Here is a 21,623-nt window from a genome sequence, read left to right on the forward strand (position 1 = left end):
AAGGCCAACAACTGGAACATCACCTGCACCCTCCTCACTTCCCTATTGTTTTGCTTTCTCTGCTCCTTCCTATTCATTGGAAAGCCTGGGAAGGTGACCTGCCTTCTCCGTCAAACAGTTTTTGGGGTTGTCTTCTCCCTGGCTGTTTCTTGTATGTTGGCGAAAACCATCACTGTGGTTCTGGCCTTCATGGCCACCAAGCCAGGAAACAGGATGAGGAAATGGGTGGGGGAGGAAGAGAAAATAATGGGCATACAGATAGGACAGAGAACATATAAACTTAAAGCCTTTGAGCAGGTATGGAATGCTGAGACTGGAAAGGAGTTTGTGTGTATTAGAACCATTCAGATGTTTCTCCATGAAAAAATAGTGGGAGGGATGGGTTGTAGATATGAAATATTGATTTATAACTAAAGATTTACATAAGCTCACAAAGTGAAGAGTAACGCTCCTTGATATTTGGAAAGATGCTATGCTTCTGTAATAGTTTAGCGGGAATTAAAAAAGAGCAGCCAATGGAAAATGAAGAAGAGGGAAATAGAAAAATTAAGGATAAAATGCTAAAATATGTTTAGTTTTCTGAAATGTGTGTAATATTGAGTGAAGTTATCAGCAAATCAAGTTGCTGATTATCAATACTGATTGGTAGTGGCTGTCCAAGGTTTCAGACAGGGGGTATTCCCAGCTTTTCTCGGAGATGCCAGGAACGAAAGGTGGGACCTTCTGCATGCAAACCAGGTGCTCTACCATGGAGCTACAGCCATTCCCCAACAGTCAGCGCAATTTATCAATTTTGACTTAATAACTGATGACTTTTGAAGCCAGCCTTTCCACAGTACAATCCAGCAGCCTTGCTGCAACATCACAAGGCTTCCAATTACATTTCCCATTCAACAAATAATGATGATTGTGCATGAGCTTAATTTGGACTAAAGTACAGGCGTGTGCTAGAACAGATGAGATCACAAACTGCGGAACAGAACCAGCTGCAAGGTAATTAAGGTAGGAATCTGAGAGAAGACTTGAGTCGCCTGCCATGGCCTGAGCTTTTGGAATTAATCCTTGATAGTCATGGTAACATTTCAACCTTTTAGTACAAAATATGTCATTTTTTTAAATAATCTATAAATTTCTAAGCTACCAATGGTTGGAACATATTTGCTACTTTTCTTAACTAGAAAAGCACTCCTGTCCTCACATTATGCTACAAATCCCAGCACTGACCTGTTCATTAGCAGGCATTGGAAATGAAAAAGTTAATAAGCTTTCCTTAACTTTGCTGACAGATGAGGATATTGGAAAAGGTAATTATCTGCTCTGTAATTATCATGATCACTGTCCTCATGTAATTGTAGAGAGATCCCATTGCTCTCAGGAAGGCAGAAACAGATTAATTTGCTTCAGGAGTTGATGAAATGCTCCCTTCCACACATAAACACAAGTTTCAAAGCAAGCTTTCATAAGCAGCTCCTTGGAAGCATTCGATCAAACTGATGTTTGACAACCTGGATGGCAATGTGTGAAACAACAACGTTTGTTTAAACTTTATGGGGTTTTCCAGGGTAGTCTTGGAGCCACTCCTGCTCTGAGTATCTGCACAATGAATGTGTCCAGCTGTGGTAATGAATTGTTGGTAGCGAGATGGATTTCATTATTGCTACTCCTTCTGCTCCTGCAGTTGCCTGAGATTGTCAGCACAAATGCAGAGAGCAGACTGGGTCAGCAGCCCAAACCTCAAAATGACTTTAGCATTCTGGAGAAACTTTTCATTGCTGAATTTGCCTCCTTTGACATTCCCGAGTTTGAAGAGTTCCCATATAAGACATATCCTGATCCAAAAATGAAACTACAGTAAGTCAATTTATTGACATTATCAGTGGTATCTATATGGCAGAATTTGTATTTCAATTGAGTACATTAGTTTGATTATGGCAAAAACTATTCAATATTATAAGTGTGTGTGTGTTAGCACAATTTGTACAAATGGAAGTTAAAAGAAGATTGATTACTGCTGTTCTCTATTAATAGTAACACCTAAACTATTGTTACCACTCTTTCTTCAGAAAGGGTGAGCTATATGTTTTATGTATGTACATACCCATTAACTGCCCTAGAAAAACTGGGACATTCTGTTTTATCCTATGAGAGCACAGTGGCCATTTTGGGTGCCTTGCTCTCATGCAATTTAGGGGCAAAGATCTTGCCTTGGGAAAGTGGTTTTTTGGGGGTGGGGTTTAATAATAATAATAATGTATGAAGTAACGCAGGGGTCAGTCAACTTTTTCAGCAGGGGGCCGGTCCACTGTCCCTCAGACCTTGGGGTGGGGGCAGACTATATTTTGAAGAAGAAAAAGAACGAATTCCTATGCCCCACTTCTAACCCAGAGATGCATTTTTAATAAAGGCACACATTCTACTCATGTAAAAACACACTGATTCCTGGACCGTACGCATGCCAGATTTAGAAGGCGATTGGGTCGGATCCGGTCCCAGGGCCTTAGTTTGCCTACCCATGAAGTAATGTTTTCAAAAGAATAACATTGAATTGCTAATGATTTATAATAGCAATAACTGTGAAACTCAACTTACATTGCATTTACATTAAACTAACTCAACGGCCCTGTGAAATCCCTCATCTACACTGAAATATCTTTGCAGCGTTTTGCCAAATTACTACCATCATGTCCTTGTTTTTGCATTTGCCATGGTTGAGATCAAGAGGAATTCCCGACTCTTACCAAACAGCACAGTATTTGCCACCATCACTAAAAATGCTTACAATGAAATGGGCTCCTGTAAAGGGACTATGGATATCCTTTTCCTCAGACAGGGGAACCCCCTTAACTACATCTGCAACAAGACATACAAGCTAATGGCCATCATTGGAGGACTCACCTCTCATAACTCCAAGCAAATGCCCCACATCTTAAATATCTACAAGATACCACAGGTGTGTCTATCTGTCAGTATGCATAGTTTGTGAGAGCTTACCCCCACCCCCACCCCCTGCACAATGAAAGATGGAAATTTGTATTTGATATACAGTGGTACCTTGGTTTACTAACTTTATCCGTTCCAGAAGTCCGTTCTTAAACCAAAGTATTTTTAAACCAAGGCATGCTTTCTCATAGCAGTGGGGGACTCAATTTACAAACAGAACACACTCAACAGGAAGTGGAACATGTTCTGATTCCAAGGCAAAGTTCACAAACCAAAAAACCTATTCCGGGTTTGCAGCATTCTTAATCGAGATTGTTCATAAACTAAGCTGGTCTTAAACCAAGGTACCACTGTATGTGCTTTATATGTACATGTGTGTCCTTTTTCTTTTTTCTTTGCCTCAGTACATTCCCCACGAAAGCCCACTCTTTATTGTAGAAACGGAGCAAACAGCAAACTGTGGAAAACTTGAATTGCTGTTTGTTCCAAATCAGCAGTACAAAGCAGGTTTTTGCAGGGAAAGCACTGGGGCAAAAGAAAAAAAGGACTTGGACACGGCACTTTAACCGTGGACCTAGAAAATGTAAGGCAATGGTAAGTGTGGCTGAGACCTCACACACACTTTGCACACTGCTTATTCCTCCAACCCTGCTCCAAATTATCCCCTTATATGATCCATAACCAGTGCTATTTTTCTAGAAAAAGAGGTGTCGGAACTCACCATAAATGCTTCCCTTGTTCTCTTATAACTGCAGTGGTGCCTACCTGAGAGGTGCACTGGAACTGAGTTCCAATAAGTTCCGGCTGAAGAAAAGCCCTGTTCATACCACATGTGCTCATGTTCGACTTCTTACCTGAGTCGGAAAACAGAAACAAGTTTGGAGTTTTCAGGGGAAAAGTTTAATATGTGACATGAAAAGGGTGAAACCTGTCCTTTTTTTCTTCATTCATTTTTGGCTCCAAACTCTCCCCTCCTCAAAAATTTCCTTTGTTTTTTTCAAAGTGATCCTGGATCTGATTCATGTTTTTGCAATTGTTTGTTTGTTTGTTTGCTTGCTTGCTTGCTTGCTTGTTGTTACTACTTAGCCTGTTGGTAATCTTCTCTAGATTGCTGTACTGCAGGATTTATGTGTGTATCTGAAGAAGTGTGCATGCAGACAAAAGCTCATACCAAGAATAAACTTAGTTGGTCACTAAGGTGCTACTGGAAGCACCTTTTTATTTTTTATTTTGTTTTGGAGAATTTAGCCTCTCCTGTATTAGAGGATGAAAAGCAATATTAGTACAACCTTCCAGCCTACCATACATTTGTAGAAGTTATTGAAATTCAGCAAACATAAGAGATTGTTTTTGGTTATAAAAAGATTATTGTCCTTGTTCTTAGCTTAATTATGGCTCCTTTGAGCCTGCCTTGAGTGATAAAACACAATTCCCTTCTGTCTATCGGATGATCCCAAATGCAAGTCCTCAGTATGCTGGGATTGTTCTGCTCCTTCAGCATTTTGGATGGACCTGGATTGGGCTCATTGTTTCAGATGACGACAGTGGAGAAAAGTTATTGAGGACTCTCATTCCTTGGTTACTCCAGAATAATATTTGCATTGCTTTTAAGGAAATTATTCCAACACTGGAAGGCATCCGCAGAGCAACATCTACGAATTTAGTGAACAAAGTAATATCTATTCTTTTATCATCTAAAACCAATGTTATTCTTGTCCATGGGAATTCGCAGTCTATGGAGGTCTTACGAATGGTTCTGTATTTCCATGAAAGTGGACATAAACCAATAGAGAGGGTTTGGGTCATAACGGCTCTGTGGGATTTTACATCTGTGTTGCATAATTGGGCATTCACACCAAAATCTTTCAATGGAACCTTGTCCTTCTCACTCCATAGTAATGATGTTGCAGGATATAAAGAGTTCATTGAGTCTTTAAATCCTACTAAATCTGTACTTTATGATATTCATCGTTTCTGGTCAAGTGCATTTTTTTGCTCATTCCCCACATATAACATTTATGCACAAACGTCAAGAATCTGTACTGGGAAAGAGAAGTTGAGGAGCCTTCCACAGATTGTGTTTGAAATGGGAATGTCTGGACAAGCTTACAGTATCTACAATGCTGTGTATGTTGTAGCACATGCTCTCCATGCCATGTTTTCATCAAGATTTAAGCAGAAGGTTATGGGAGAGGTTGCCAGATGGAATCTTAATGTCCATCCATGGCAGGTAAGATTCTCCTTTCTGTCACAACTGTAATGTGTGTACTCAAATGCACTTCAATGTCCGGATCAATGTGCTTTGTTGTAGTAGATTTTTGAAATTGAATGGAGTCAGGCCTCTTTTCTCTCTCTCAATCCTTGGTTTATGACAAGCTGTTTCTTTGAAAATTATGAATTTTTCTACAGCAATTTTTCTAACCTGGTGGTGTTTGGCCTACAACTTTGATCACCACAAGCCCTTATGACAAATGATGAGAAATTGTGAAAATTGTAATTGAAAACATTTGGAAGATTGGAGGTAGAGGAAGGAAGCCGGTACACTTTCAACTTAAACATCAGAATCAGCCACATGTTCTGACATCAAGATATGAGATATCTACACCATAGCCTTCATTTTTCCAGGCTCAGTCAATGGGAGATTTACCAGTCCTATCATTGCCAGTCACTTCCGAGTGATGGGTGGTAGCAAAAAGCAACTCTTTAGATTTGTTTTTTAAAATATGTTATTTGATTTCGATTGATTGGCTGGCTAAGTTAGCTGAACGCAACTTTAAGCAAAAGGTTTCCTCATTACTATTATGATGTTCTGTTCTAGATTGCCAGGGAAAGGATCAGACCAATGAGCAATGGTTCACAATCAGATTTTGTCTTCCTCTTGTGTGAACATGAGGAGAGTCAAGGGGAGGTGACGGTGGTATAGCAGAAAAAAGCTGGACAGCATCTCACTCAGAGAATTGCAGAAAATGAAAGGGACCAATAGCACACAAATCATTTGAAAGTGGTTTGGTGCCTAAAAGACCTTCCTTAGCCTCCCCCCCCCTTTATGAATCTTGTTCCATTCTATGAACCAACTCCATTGGTTTTAAAATAAACATCAAGAAGAAAATATCTGTCTGAGGGTGCACTCGACTAAATGTGAAACAATAGAGAATTATAGGAGCAAAAGTATATTTGTCGAACAGCGGAACAGTCACCTTTGGGAGGTGGTAGATTCTCCTTCCTTGGAGGCTTTTAAGCAGAACTTGGGTTGCCACCTGTCATGGATGCTTTAGTTGAGATTCCTGAATTGCAGGGGATTGGGCTAGGGGAACCCTTGGGGACCCTTCTAATGCTACAATTCTCTGCTTCTATTATTCTACTTTTGTATCTAAGGGAGGAAGGAAAAATCTGTTAAGTATACTAATTTAATTCACTGAAATTGTAAATGCTAATTGTCATGAATGAGCCAGCTCCCAGGGAAGGGTTTCTGCCAAATGAAGAAAGCAGCCAGGAACAGAGGGGGTTAACTACCATGCTGGATGAACACCGGCTAGTACCAGCTCCCTTTCCCTGAGGAATGCCAGCTGATAAGGGAACGGCGGGGAGCCAGCTAGAACGCAGTCAAAGCTTGCCAGAAGCAGATATGGGTGGGAAAGAGTTAAGAGACAGCCTCTCAGAGAATGGGGAAGAGGAGGGAGCTGACCCCCTCAGTCCAAGGTCTTGACAAATGGGAGGGCTGCAAGATAGGAAGCAAAACAAAAGACATATGAAGCAAAAGTTCAGTTGCTTCTGGTCACGCCAGAAGCAGTCTTCAGAAGGGTCATCTTGATTGATGATGGCAGAGGCTATGTTAAAGCCGTCCAGAGTTATCTGTTTGTTTTGACAATAAATCATCCCTTTAAATTAACCATGCTCACTGTGTTATCAAGCTGGGGACTAGACTCCTGACACCAATATGCATTAAAAAGGTAAAGGACCCCTGATAGTCAAGTCCAGTTACAGACGACTCTGGATTGCAGCGCTCATCTCACTTTAGAGGCCGAGGGAGCTTACGTTTGTCCGCAGTTTTTCCGGGTTATGTGGCCAGCATGACTAAGCCGCTTCTGGTGCAACAGAACACCAAAACCAGAGCAGTGCACGGAAACACTGTTTACCTTCCCACCGGAGCAGTACCTATTTATCTATTTGCACTTTTTGGCGTGCTTTCGAACTGCAAGGTTGGCAGGAGCTGGGACCGAGCAACAGGAGCTCATCCTGTCGCGGGAATTCGAACCGCCGACCTGCTGATCAGCAAGCCCAAGAGGCTCAGTGGTTTAGATCACAGTGCCACACATGTTAGGGTGGTTCATAAAAAAAACTTTTTTTAAAAAAAAAATGCCCACTCCGAAGTCTTATCTTACTACACTGGGGATTTGTGACCCTCCTCCACAAAAATAGCTGTTTACTTGGCCGTTTTCCTATGTCGTGAAGGCTGAAATTTCAATTCAGTGGAGCAGGGTGAAGATATTAACTGATATGCATGAAATTTCAGATATAGCTGTATCATCCCTAGTGTAGTAAGATAAGACCTCTGGAGCAGGCATTTTCAAAATATGCATTGCTGTGTGTTTAAATTTGGTTGGTAAATGAATTCTAGAGAGTTCTCTAGTAGTTCTTATGTGATTGGCAAGCGTTGGTTACATGGGAGGTATCCATTGAAGGAGAGACTACATTTTATGTGAAGCAAGATGACTGCGCTTTAGAATCCACTCCACTGTGCACGTTGCTAAGTTGAATAAAGTGTTGGAATGCTTCTTTTTTGCTTGAAAGAAAGAGAGCAAAGCCTCAATTCATGTCTTTCCTTCTCCAATCAAGCTCCACTCCTTTCTGAAGCTCATCCACTTCAACAATAGTGCTGGGGAAGAAATATTTTTTGATGAAAATGGAGAGTTGGCAACTGGATATGATATTGTCAACACTGTCACCTTTTCCAATCTGTCCATCCATAGAGTCTGTGTTGGAAGGGTGGACCCACAGGCTCCTGAAGGGAAGAAATTCACCATCAATGGAAGTGCTGTTGTGTGGAACCACAAGTTTAACCAGGTGGAAATTACTATTATTTTTCAGAGCCTACTGATCTTTTTATGGGTCCAAGTCCAAATTTGGCTGTTTCTAATTCCACCAAGGAATGGTTTAAAGGTCATACTGGGCAAATATTTTAAGGATAAATATCAGAAATCCTTTTTTTAAAAACCTGCTTGGAACCTTTTTGAAGCGGAGATAGTCTGAGAAATATAAAAAATAATAAGCAAGGTAGAAGGATGTCAAGTGGCTAGCTAGACTATGAGGCTACTATTGTTGGGAATATACTCAATCTATACACAACCTGAAATAATTGTTTGATAACCTTATATGGGGAGAATTCAAAATGCAATATTTATTGAATGCAGCTGAGAAAACTAAGGTAGAGAACTCTCATTCATAGACACACACACTTATACAAGGGATGTGCCCTCTGACAGCTAGCCGGCCAATCTAGCAATTGGATTGATGTTACCAGTACAGTCATGCTATCCGGTAAGTCCACCCACAGAGTCCACGTTGGAAGGTTAGGCCCACTGGCTTCTGGAGGGAAAAACCCATCATCAATAGAAATGCGATTGAATGTAATCAAAAGTTTAACCAAGTGGGGAGGACTATCCTTTTCGTGTGCTTTAAGTTTGAGGATGGTCCATGGTTCCAAAGCCTAATTGTGGCTGGTCCTGGTTCCATAGCCTAACATGCAGAAATCCTAACGAAAGATAACAGATAGAATAGAAAATATGACTGGTGCATGGGGTTATTAAATTATACAACTAATGCAGGTGGGGAAAACATCTGCCATGTAGCCCAAATGTAGCTTTCTCATGGTGCCCAACTGGTATGCAAGAATCTTCTGCCCATTGGCCAAATTTGGTTTGCTAAGGGTTGAAATTTAGCCCACAATACTGTTTTCCCCAAAATGATGCTTTGTCTGCTTCACATCTGCAGAGATTGGGGACGGGGAGCTCTGACTGCAACCATTCTGAGCTGAAGCTCATCAGAGTTGCTATACTAAGCGAAGGAGTCCAAGGGTCTGACAGCATTGTATGTTTCATATGAGATTTGAAGCTGGCATAAAAATGGAGATGAAGGAAGCATTTGAGATAGAGAAAGCAATAAGCCAAGGAATGTGATAGAACATCCGAGGGGTGAAGAATTCTAAGAAATGAGTCAGGATTAGTTGTTACATTGTGACTGTGAAAAAAGGGATAAAATTCAATATGAAAGCTAAAAGAGAAAGTAGTTTATTTGCATCTTTTTGTATAGGCCTTGCCTTACTGCTTCTGCTCTTTGTCTCATGACATGCGGCAGGTCAAATTAAGAAACCTGCCATTTTAAAGTCAGCTCATCATTGGTCTACAATGTAAATCCATTCTTTCTGAATATTAATAGAACCTGCCACAATCCACGTGTGTTGAGAGTTGCCGTCCTGGACACAGTAGGATTTTGCGTCAGGGGAAACAGATTTGTTGCCACGATTGTTCTCAGTGCTCTGAAGGAACAGTTTCAAAACTGATGGGTAAGTAGAGATTTCACACCTCCATGAGTCCAGAGTCTAGTAATATTGAATGGGCTCAAAGGGCTGATTTAAACATGCATGTTCATCACTTACTGCTCACACCATTTATTTGATGTGGATAAGGTAATTTCATATCACTTCAGATGTTTCATAGAGTCTACGCACACATTGAGCTATTTGGACAGTGATCTGTGCTATAGATTTCTCTCTCACAAGCCGATATCCAAGTGAAGGCATTTATTTATTTATTTATTTAACAAAATGTGCTTTCAAAAATAATAACTTCAACTCCAGTTCAGAAACACACTTGGATTATTTCCTGATTTGTGAAAATTAGGATCTACTTCAGAGGCCCTGTGCACTTAATTAAGCACTGTCATTCAGCCAGGACACTGAGATCTCGCTCCAAGGGACTTTTGGTGGTTCCCTCACAGAGAGAATCATAGAATCATAGAGTTGGAAGAGACCACAAGGGCCATCCAGTCCAACCCCCTGCCAAGCAGGAAACACCATCAAAGCATTCCTGACAGATGGCTGTCAAGCCTCTGCTTAAAGACCTCCAAAGGAGACTCCAAAGAAATGAGGTTACAGGGAACCAGACAGTGGGTCTACTTGGTAGTCATGCCTGCCCTGTGGAATACCCTCCCATCCAATGTCAAGGAAATAAACAGCATTGTGTTGAGCTAGTGGACTGAAACGTCTGATACTTAATGGACTGGAATTAAGCCTTCAAAAATCCCTCTCCTGTTGTGGACTACTTCCTAGAAATAAGAAAAGAACATATGAATTATCAAATTTAACCACTCCAGTGTGCTTAAGGAGAGCTTGCTGGTTCTGTCCCATCTAGCCCAGTATTGTGTTTTCACAGTGGCCAACTAGATGGCTTTGGGAAGCATGCAAGCAGGACTTGAGTGCAGGAGTACTCTGCTCACCTTAGGTTCCTGGTAATTTGTAGTTAGAGTCATACTATGCATCTTACATGCTCTTTTATGGAGTGTCCTGGAGAAATATTGAAGAAAAGCAGTGTTACTTGCTAATACCAGATATAAAAATTCTAATAAACAATTAGGATTAAATTTTATATTCTCATTTAAATTTCCTATTTTGCATGAATGATACAATGTATCAAATAATATTTTGGGCAAAATGTGTGCTGTTTCTTATTATTAACACCAAATAAATTGAATAATCCAGTGCCACTATCATCCCTGTATTATACCCCCCCAAAAAAAAACTAAATTGGGATTATCATGCCAGTTCTTCTATAATGGAATGAAGCATCCCATTCCTCTTTTTCTGGAGAAATAGATTCAAAGGTGTATTAAGAAGTTGATGCCTTCTAGTGTCAAGTTTGCATTTTTACATTCTTGAGACTTTTAACTTTCAGATGCGGACCATTGCAACAAGTGCCCAGAGGACCAGCATCCAAACAAAAACCATAACCACTGCATTCCTAAGCATATTGTCTATTTAGCTTATAGAGAATCCTTGGGAATAATTCTAGCTTCATTTGCTCTGTTCCTTTCTCTGATAACACTAGTGGTAATGTGGATCTTCATTCAACATCAGGAGACTCCCATCGTCAAGGCCAACAACTGGAACATCACCTGCACCCTCCTCATTTCCCTATTGCTTTGCTTTCTCTGCTCCTTCCTATTCATTGGAAAGCCTGGGAAGGTGACATGCCTTCTCCGTCAAACAGTGTTTGGGGTTGTCTTCTCCCTAGCTGTTTCTTGCGTGTTGGCAAAAACCATCACTGTGGTTCTGGCCTTCATGGCCACCAAGCCAGGAAACAGGATGAGGAAATGGGTGGGGAAGAGGCTGGCAGGGTCAGTCATCATCCTTTGCACTCTTATTCAAACTGGCATCTGTGCACTGTGGTTGGCAACCTCTCCTCCCTTCCCAGAGTTTGACATGCATTCACAGACTACCCAAATCATTGTGCAGTGCAATGAAGGATCAGCCCCCATGTTTTATACTGTCTTGGGCTATATGGGGCTTCTGGCCATCATCAGCTTCACTGTGGCTTTCTTGGCCCGGAAGCTGCCTGATACTTTCAATGAAGCCAAGCTCATCACCTTCAGCATGTTAGTGTTCTGCAGTGTTTGGGTGTCCTTTGCCCCCACCTACTTGAGCACCAAAGGAAAATACATGGTGGCTGTGGAGATCTTCTCCATTTTAGCCTCTAGTGTGGGTTTGCTGGGCTGCATCTTCTTCCCCAAATTGTACATTATTGTTCTGAGGCCTGAACTGAACAGTAGAGACCAGCTTGTAAGGAAGAAGAATCACATCTGAATTTTAAAAAGCGACAAGATTAGGATGCCCCTTACCTCCACTACTATTCAATCTGGTATTGGAAATACTTTCAAGAAAGAGTAGGGAGGAAGAGAAAATAATTTGCATACAGATAGGACAGAGAACATATAAACTTAAATCCTTTGGGCAGGAATGGAAGGCTGGGACTGAAGAGGACTTTGTGTGCATTAGAACCATTCAGATGTTTCTCCATGAAAAAATAGTGGGAGGGATGGGTTGTAGGTATGAAATATTGATTTATAACTAAAGATTTACATGGACTCACAAAGTGAAGAGTAACTTTTCTTGATATTTGGGAATATGCTATGCTTTTGTAATAGTTTAGCAGGAATTAAAAAAGAGCAGCCAATGGAAAATGAAGAAGAGGGAAATAGAAAAATTAAGGATAAAATGCTAAAACATGTTTAGTTCTTTAAAATGTGTGTAATATTGAGCATCAAATAAGGATGTGAAGTGAAACATCAAGGTAGCAGGGGCAGGAAGTTAACTTTTAAATTTGAATTAATTTCATGTTCATTTATTTTTTTAAAAAAAACAATAAAAATTAGTTGGCAAAGAAGGTTTGCACTGTGATGTTGTCTGGGTTGTGAGTGGGTTGCATATGTGGTCATTAGGTGTCAGTTTTTATGATTCCAAATATGTGTGTTGGCCCCAAGTTCCAGTGTTCCTATAATACCCAACATGCCTTGAATTTGTGCAGTAGCCTTTTCATTAGGAGGTATTGCATATGAAGTTGATAAATAAGTTTTTGGTGACTTTGTTAAGAGTTGAGTATCCTGGAACAGGAAATTATCTACCCTGCAATTATCAAAACTACTATCCTCATGTAATTGAGTTGGGATTCCATTCCTATGAGAAAAAAGAAAAACACACAGATCAATCCACTCCAGGAGTTCCTGTCATGCTGCTCACCATGTATAAAGATAATTTTTCAAACCATTTTTTATACAAAGCTTTTTTGAATGGGTCTATCAAACAGAAAGTTGGTGGTTCCCCCCCCCCTCCAGAGAACTCCAGAGTGGAATTCTAATGGCAGAGTTAGTATATGCATTCTGTGATTTATTTATGGCTGCAGCTAGTGAACTCTGCCATTAGAATTCCACTCTGGAGTTCTTCCTCGGCACACAATTAGAAACAAGATCTTTTCTCAAATTCAGCCTCTTTGCCAGATCTCCTTTTTTCACTGCAAACCCATCAGCACTCCTAGTCCCGTCCAGGAATATTTTTAATAAATCCATTCAGCCGTGGTCCGGGGGGTGGGGCAATAGCAAAACCTTGTTAAATGCCTTGTTGAAGGTTGGTTTAAACCCCTTGTACCATTATCAGGAGGGTGTTGGAGCTTCTCCTGCTCTGTGTATCTGTCACAATGAATGTGCCCAGCTGCGGGCAAGATTCAATGGTAGCCAGGTGGGTGTCATTGCTGCTGCTCCTTCTGCTGCTGCAGTTGCCTCAGATTGTCAGCAAGAATGCCGACAATGGATTGGGTCAGCAGACAAAGGTTCGTGATGACTATGGCATTCCAGAGAACATTTTCATCGGTGAATTTGTCTCTTTCTTTATTCACGAGTTTAATGAGATCACATATGAGACAACTCCAGATCCAGATATGAGAGCCTAGTAAGTAAACCTTTATAGCAAATGAGTCCACTGACTGAATTAAAATAACAGTTCAGTAGTTTAGTGTGACTATAACAAAGTTATTCATTGTTTTAGGTTTTAAAGGAGACTACTGTGCCTGCAGCAAAATTTTAAGAAATGGGAATTGCAACAAGACCAATGAATTTAAGTCCTTGAAGTTCTGTCCTCTATGAATGAAAATCATGTTTGGGAATATCGAAACCATTCATACATTTCCCCCCATTCTGCAAAATGTATGCTGTGTAGAGGTTTTAGTTATTTGGTCGATTTTTATCCTGTTTTGCTTTCAGAAGTAATTGTATTGCAAACCAAGTTATGGTAATACGAACAGCATAAAATGATGGCTTATACTGTACATAGTGAGGTTATCAGCAAATCTAGTTTCTAATTATCAACACTGATTGGCAGTGGGTGTCCAAGGTTTCAGATAGGGGGTATTCCCAGCTTTTCTCGGAGATGCCAGGAATTAAAGGTGGGACCTTCTGCATGCAAACCAGGTGCTCTACCATGGAGCTACAGCCATTCCCCAACAGTCAGTGCAATTTATCAATTTTGATTTAATAACCGATGACTTTTGAAGCCAGCCTTTCCACAGTACAATCCAGCAGCCTTGCTGCAACACCACAAGGCTTCCAATTACATTTCCCATTCAGCAAATAATGGTGATTGTGCATGAGATAAAGTCTCTTGAAAATGGCATAATTTTTAAATGCATCTGGTATCAAAGTTTCTCCCTTGATGCAGAAGCTGAGCCTTCCACACTTACATTTAAACAGCATAGATGTAAACAGGGCTTTTAAATGAAATTCCTTCCTCAGGTAAATTCCTACTAAGCTTAGCTTCCTTAAAAATAATCCAAAGCTTTCAGTGTGTTTCAGTTCAAAAGGTTCAGCTTGGAGAAACAAGTCCAGATAATGAGAGATGCTACAGTGTAAAAAGAAGGGGGGGGGGAGCGGACACTTTCATGGGATAGTTTCACAGTAACTCTTCTGTTTGATTTGAGGGATTTTCATTGTAGGGAGCATCCATCATTCAGGCAAGGCCCCATCTGTAGTATCCAGCAGCATCTCCACCCCCATCGTTCAGCCCGGACACTGAGGTCCAGCGCCGAGGGCCTTCTAGCAGTTCCCTCATTGCGAGAAGTGAGGTTACAGGGAACCAGGCAGAGGACCTTCTCAGTAGTGGCACCCACCCTGCAGAATGCCCTCCCATCAGATGTCAAGGAAATGAACAACTATCTAACTTTTAGAAGACATCTGAAGGCAGCCCTGTTTAGGGAAGTTTTTAATGTTTGATTTTTTTTTAATATTTTGTTGGAAGCCACCCAGAGTGGCTTGTTGAAGAAGGACATCCAAAAATGATTTTCCAGTCCTTTTTTAATGGCAGAAAGCAAAGAAAGGTTTGTGTGTCTTTCCCCATTCACTCATTTAGAAGGAAAAATGCTTAGGAAGAGAGCACTACCTCAAAGCAGAATACTTCCATTTCATGCAAACACAGCTAATGAATCACTGTCCTCAAATAAAACACATGAAATCTGAAAAAGAAACACAATGAAGGGATAATATTTGAAAGGCTGAAGATATATGAGTCTTAAGCAGGTAATATCTGCTGCACACCCGTAGTTCTAAAACAGCATCTACTAGAGAATTTAGTCGATTCTGTGTATTTTAAATTAATGGATATGTGATATTCCTGAGTCTACATTGAAATGTCATTGCAGCATACTGCCGAGTCACTACCACCAAGCCCTCGTCTTTGCATTTGTCATGAATGAGATCAACAGGAATGCCCACCTCTTACCCAACACAACAATGTCTTCCATCTTTGCTCAAAGTGCTCGCAATCAAATGGGATCATGTTCTGAGACTATGGATGTTCTATTCAGAAGACAAGGGAGTCCCCTGAACTATATCTGTGGCAATACATACAATCTAATGGCCATCATAGGTGGGCTCACCTCTCATAACTCCAGGCAGATGCCCCATATCTTAAATGTCTACAAGATGCCACAGGTGTGTCTGTCTGTATGCAACCTACTAGGGGGATTAGTGGAGAAGATATCTTTTTATTGCTATTCATATCCTTCCAGTGCTCACAATTGGAGTGGCCAAAAGACTCTGCTAATAGATTTGCACAGATTCTGAGGCGTATCATTGCATAGGAAGATGTATCCTTTGTAGCCTGGATGTTGTGCACTCCTTCATTAAAAGGCAGATCCAGAAGGACTCACCATTAATCTATGTGAATGAACAGGAAGCAAGTTACACTTTTACAGCAGAAACATTTTTGAGCAGTTCGGCCAGCGTAATCTCTTCTTTTTTTTACCAGTTATTTTTTTATTGAATTTCACAATTTAAAAAAAAAAAATTAACCTCAAATTTAATACACATTTAAAAGCTGACTTCCCACCCTTCTTCAATGCTGCTTTTATTCCCAACCTTCTGTGCTGCTTTATTCAGAGTGTGCAAAATAGTCAAATTTTTGTTTCTACAATTTGTACACTGCTTAATCACTGTAAGTGATGTACAGGAGACTCAATACCATGGAAATAAAAATATATGAAAATTGATCACACTCCAACCAAATCATGGCAAGCCTTCAAGATGGAGACCAGGAAGTAGCTTCCTGCCCATCTTCCAGTCTTCAGAATCAGATTTCCTTCCCCTAAGTTATTATTTTTAAATTGTACATGGTTCTATATATATGAGGTCAATCTTTTATCTTTCTTGACTATTGAAACTATTTAAATGGATGAATAATCAGAGATTGCTATTGAGTCTTAAAAAAAAAACCATTATTGTCATTCTTCCTAGCTCAGTTATGGCTCATTTGACCCTGCCCTGAATGACAAAACACAGTTCCCTTTTGTCTATCAGATAATCCCCAGTGAAATTCCTCAGTATGTTGGGATTATTCAACTTCTTCATCATTTTGGATGGACCTGGATTGGTCTTATTGTTTCAGATGACGATAGTGGAGAAATGTTACTGAGGATTCTGATGCCTTCCCTGCTGCAGAACAACATTTGTATTGCTCTTAAGGAAATAATTCCAACACTGAAGGGGAGCAGTAGAATGACGGTGCAAATTAAGAAGACAATGGAAAGCATAAAATCTAGTCTTTCATCAAGCAAAACCAATGTGATTCTTGTTCACGGGAATTCGCGGTCTATGGAAGTCTTACGGATGGTTCTGTCATTACAAGAAAATGCTGAAATGAAGCCAATAGAGAGGGTTTGGATCATTACAGCTCAGTGGGATTTTGCATCGGTACCCATTATTGATATGTTCACACCAAAATCTTTTAATGGCACATTGTCCTTCACACTCCATGCTACTAATGTGGCAGAATATGAGCAGTTCCTTAATACTTTAAATCCTAATCAAATGATGCTTTATTTCATCCATTGGTTCTGGTCCACTGCATTCAACTGCTCATTTCCCACTTACAACATTTATCGGATAAATGCAACAAATTGTACTGGGGAAGAGAAGCTGTGGAGCCTCCCTGGAGCTGTGTTTGAAATGGGAATGTCTGGTCAGAGCTACAGTATTTACAATGCCGTTTATGCTGTAGCACATGCTCTCCATGCCATGTTTTCATCAAGATCTAAGCAGAAAGCTGTAGGAGATGGAGCCACATGGAACCTTTCAAATGTTTACCCATGGCAGGTAGGATTCTCATGTCTCATCTAGTCTAGCATCCATTTCTCCCAGTGGCCAACCAGTTGCCTATGGGAAGCCCATAAGCAGAATGAGTTCATTAGCACTATCCCCTACTTCGGCTGATATTGCTGCCTCAAACACTGGAGGGGTGTGCTCACAGGGGTGTGTTCACCCTAAATTACTAGGACAATTGGGAGTGGATTTGAATTTTTTTGTCATATTCCTGATTCATGTTGCATTGCGGCATGGGTGGCGCTGTGGTCTAAACCACTGAGCCTCTTGGGCTTGCCGATCGGAAGGTCAGCAGTTCGAATTCGTGTGACAGGCTGAACTCTGGTTGCTTTGTCCCAGCTCCTGCCAACCGAGCAGTTTGAAAGCAAACCAGCACAGCTATGGGAGAAACAAGACCCTTTTGTTAATGCTGTGAACCCCTCCATCATAGTCTCAGGTTGTATATATGTGTAAATAAACCACATATCATAAAGACACCACAGCCTCTACTGTGCCTCATTCCCAAAGGAAATATGAACCCTTGGTAAGCGCTTGGAACCCCTGGAATTTCACACTGCTCAGAGATTGGGTGTGGGTGCAACAATATGTATTTTTCTTTTTATCCCTCAGGTTGACACAAAATTTGAAAAAATGCACAAGCCAATTTGCCACACTGTGTGTTTTTGGGCAGGAAAATGTGGGGTACACAAGGCACCACCTCATGCTTCTGCTGCTCGAGGCGGGCACCTCACCCTGTCTCATGTGTGGGTTTGCTCTGGGGACTGTTCAGTGTTGGGCAGTGTGAGTGCATGTGGCATTTACTAAAGAGTGGGGTTTGTAAGGGGTTGTAGTGTACCGGGTTACCCCGCTGCAAAAAAATTGGATGAATTTGATTGATGAGTCCTCTGTCAATTGCCCCACACAGTGATATTTCACAACTAAATGCATAAACATTCCAGATACCATCTAGCAGGTGGTTCCGCTTTGTAAATGTTGTGCTCTTGTAAGAAGCATTGGCTTCATATTTACTTTCAGCCATGAGTTACAGTATTTTGCTAGTATTTTCTAGTTCAGTGCATGAAACCATAACTCTGTCAAATTACATCTTCCTGCCAAATATGCAAGGTGCTAAGCATTTTATTATATATAACCTGCATCCATCATACGTGAGTAAGAACGAGTATGATCTTAGAGTGGCAAAAAGACAAGACAGAGAATTCCAGGGGAACCATCATAACCCTTTCCCAACACTGGCCTGAGTTTATGTTATTTTCTCATCCAATCTAGCTTCACTACTTTCTGAAACACATCCGCTTCAACAATACTGCTGGGGAAGAAATATTTTTCAATGAACACGGAAAATTAGTAACCAGATATGATGTCATCAACACAGTCATATTCCCCAATCAGTCCATCCACAGAATCCGTGTTGGAAGGATTAACCAACAGGCTTCTGAAGGGAAACAATTCATCATCAATGCAAGTGCTGTTGTGTGGAATCAGAGGTTTAAGCAGGTGGGAATCACTAGTATCTTCCAGAACTATTGCTTTATGGATGGCCCCCAAACCAAGTTCTGCTTAGTCCTGGCTCCACATAGAAGTGGGGTAAACCCATGGCCAGCCCAATGCATTTTGGTATCTGAGGCAAACCATGAAATCCACACACACCCCACACACATACACAGCCAGGGAAGAAGGGCCGAGTGAAAATCTACATCAGGATCAAGGGTGGGTGGAAGCCAGCAGCACCTTCTGTTTGCCAAGAGGCCATTGAGGAGGCAGCATTGTGTCAGCCTCCAAGGAGCACACCATAGGCATCATTGTCACCATGGTAGCAGCAGCAGCAGCAACAGCAGCAGCAGCAGCGGGTCAAGGATTGCTAGGAGCTGAATCTGCTGCCCCTATGCAACCTGCCACCTGAGGAAGTCACCTCACCTTGCCTCCTCATAGGTGGGCTGGCCTCAGGTAAACCCTGTCCTGCCCCAGTTCTATGCAGATATTTTAGGTGGATTTGCATCATCATCATCATCATCATCATCATCAATGATACCCCACCCATCTGGCTGGGTTTCCCCCACCCTGGGCGGCTCCCAACAGATTAAAAACAGAATAAAACATCAAACATTAAAAACTTACTTAAACAGTGCTGTCTTCAGATGTCTTCTAAAAGTCAGATAGTTGTCTATTTCCTTGTCATCTGATGGAAGGGCGTTCCACAGAAGGCCCTCTGCCTGGTTCCCTTTAACCTTGCTTCTTGCAGTGAGTGAACTGCCAGAAGGCCCTCGGAGCTGGACCACAGTGTCTGGGCAGAACGATGTGGGGTGGAGACGCTCCTTCAGGTTTACTGGACCAAGGCCATTTAGGGCTTTAAAGGTCAGCACCAACACTTTGAATTGTGATGCAAGACCTTTGGTTCCTGAGTATACTAAAGCTACCCAAGATTAGAAGCACTGGAGAAGGCAGCAGTATTATTATTTTTAAAAATTTTAATTAGAGCACTACCAGTCCCTGACACCCAGGGGTGGGATGTGAAGTTATTGCCAACCCACTGATCAGTGCTGACTTCAGGCTATTTTCAAGCAGTGATTTGGAGTTTCTATGTGGAAACAATCTCAGTTAAAATTACATTCGTAAGGTGACAAATTCAAGAACTATTTGCTCTCAATTGTTTCTTTGCAGCTGTCTTTATCTACCCCACACCTGACATTTATCTACCCCACACCTGATGGGTACCGGTATATATATATGATAGCAGTCCAAATCAGGACACCTGCAAGGCCTAGCTAGGATTGTGGGTTAAAGGTGTCATATCACTGGTCTACATATCCTAAATTCTTTATCTCTGGGTATTAATAGATCCTACCTAAATCCACATGTGTTGAGAGTTGCCATCCCGGACACAAAAGGATCGTGAAACAGGGGAAACAGATTTGTTGCTATGATTGTCCCCAGTGCTCTGAGGGAATGATTTCAAACCTGACAGGTAAGTAGATACTGAATGGGTTTGGAATTACAATGCAGATTTCAGTAAAAGGATCTTTCTCAAATGGGCTTGGGGACAGGTCACTTGAAAGATCACATCCATTCATATGTATCTACCTGATACTTTTCACCCAAGGATATTAAATTACTTAGGCTTCCTGGAACTTTTTAAAAAATAATAATAATTAAATACATTGTTTAAAATTTTGGGGACGGTTGGAAGTTAGTTTTGATATATTTATGTGGATCTTTATATTGCTACTGCTTTTTTCCCTTTTGGATTTCAATGGTGTGTCTTTTAGTTGTGGCCCAGGGGATGCAATAAGCCTACATTTCAAATGAATCAATACAATGTTGTATCCCCTTTTAAGCATCCAAAATTTGATTAATGGTACAACATGTTAAATCAGTATTCAAGGGGGATTAAACATCCAGTGGCATCATCAGCCATCTGTTTACAGCAAAGTTCTGCTTTATGGATGTCATTTTTTTCCCCAAAGTCTCTCCAATAGAAATATGTTCATAGACATATTTCATGCAAATATATTAAGTGATAAATGCTATATAAGTTAAGAGGGTGCATAAACATTTTAAATTATTAAAACTCTTTTTTTTCAGATGCAGATCATTGTGAAAAGTGCTCTGATGATCAGCATCCTAACAAGAACCAGGATCAGTGCGTGCCTAAACATATAATCTACCTATCATACGGAGAACCCATGGGAATAATTCTAGCTTCATCAGCTCTTTCCCTTTCCCTGATGACCGTTGTGATAATGTGGATCTTCATTCAACACCAGGAGACTCCCATCGTCAAGGCCAACAACTGGAACATCACCTGCACCCTCCTCACTTCCCTATTGCTTTGCTTTCTGTGCTCCTTCCTATTCATTGGAAAGCCTGGGAAGGTGGCCTGCCTTCTGCGTCAAACAGTGTTTGGGATTGTCTTCTCCCTGGCTGTTTCTTGCGTGTTGGCAAAAACCATCACTGTGGTTCTGGCCTTCATGGCCACCAAGCCAGGAAACAGGATAACGAAATGGGTGGGGAAGAGGCTGGCAGGGTCAGTCATCTTCCTTTGCACTCTTATTCAAACTGGCATCTGTGCACTGTGGTTGGCAACCTCTCCTCCCTTCCCAGAGTTTGACATGCATTCACAGACTACCCAAATCATTGTGCAGTGCAATGAAGGATCAGCCCCCATGTTTTATACTGTCCTGGGCTACATGGGGCTTCTGGCCATCATCAGCTTCACTGTGGCTTTCTTTGCCCGGAAACTGCCTGATACTTTCAATGAAGCCAAGCTCATCACCTTCAGCATGTTAGTGTTCTGCAGTGTTTGGGTGTCCTTTGTCCCCACCTACTTGAGCACCAAAGGAAAATACATGGTGGCTGTGGAGATCTTCTCCATCTTAGCTTCTAGTGTGGGATTGCTGGGTTGCATCTTCCTCCCGAAGCTTTATATTATTGTGCTGAGACCAGAGCTGAACACCAGGGATCAGCTTGTAAGAAAGAAGAATTGTGGTATCTGA

At 41.2% G+C, this 21,623-nt stretch overlaps 2 protein-coding genes across 2 annotated transcripts; both read left to right on the forward strand.

Moving 5' to 3' along the window:
* Positions 1-2,704: 2,704 nt before the first annotated feature.
* Positions 2,705-11,797, forward strand: LOC117057488 (vomeronasal type-2 receptor 26-like). Its single transcript, XM_033168335.1, has 3 exons — positions 2,705-2,950; positions 9,376-9,502; positions 10,890-11,797. The coding sequence occupies exons 1-3, from the start codon at positions 2,705-2,707 to the stop codon at positions 11,795-11,797; spliced, it is 1,281 nt and encodes a 426-aa protein (XP_033024226.1).
* Positions 11,798-13,184: 1,387 nt separating this feature from the next.
* Positions 13,185-21,623, forward strand: LOC117057489 (vomeronasal type-2 receptor 26-like). The gene is made up of 3 exons (XM_033168336.1): positions 13,185-13,435; positions 19,998-20,095; positions 20,713-21,623. The coding sequence occupies exons 1-3, from the start codon at positions 13,185-13,187 to the stop codon at positions 21,621-21,623; spliced, it is 1,260 nt and encodes a 419-aa protein (XP_033024227.1).

The sequence above is a fragment of the Lacerta agilis genome, chromosome 14, assembly GCF_009819535.1.
Source record: "Lacerta agilis isolate rLacAgi1 chromosome 14, rLacAgi1.pri, whole genome shotgun sequence".
Lineage (NCBI taxonomy): Eukaryota > Metazoa > Chordata > Lepidosauria > Squamata > Lacertidae > Lacerta > Lacerta agilis.

What these genes read in the sequence shown, in the direction of transcription:
- LOC117057488 (XM_033168335.1), top strand. Translation starts at nt 2,705, where the DNA reads ATGGTTGAGATCAAGAGGAATTCCCGACTCTTACCAAACAGCACAGTA. An exon ending in ATATCTACAAGATACCACAG is followed by an intron (nt 2,951 to 9,375) that starts GTGTGTCTATCT and finishes GAATATTAATAG; the next exon opens with AACCTGCCACAATCCACGTG. An exon ending in AACAGTTTCAAAACTGATGG is followed by an intron (nt 9,503 to 10,889) that starts GTAAGTAGAGAT and finishes TTTAACTTTCAG; the next exon opens with ATGCGGACCATTGCAACAAG.
- LOC117057489 (XM_033168336.1), top strand. Translation starts at nt 13,185, where the DNA reads ATGAATGTGCCCAGCTGCGGGCAAGATTCAATGGTAGCCAGGTGGGTG. An exon ending in GATCCAGATATGAGAGCCTA is followed by an intron (nt 13,436 to 19,997) that starts GTAAGTAAACCT and finishes ATGTGTTGAGAG; the next exon opens with TTGCCATCCCGGACACAAAA. An exon ending in AATGATTTCAAACCTGACAG is followed by an intron (nt 20,096 to 20,712) that starts GTAAGTAGATAC and finishes CTTTTTTTTCAG; the next exon opens with ATGCAGATCATTGTGAAAAG.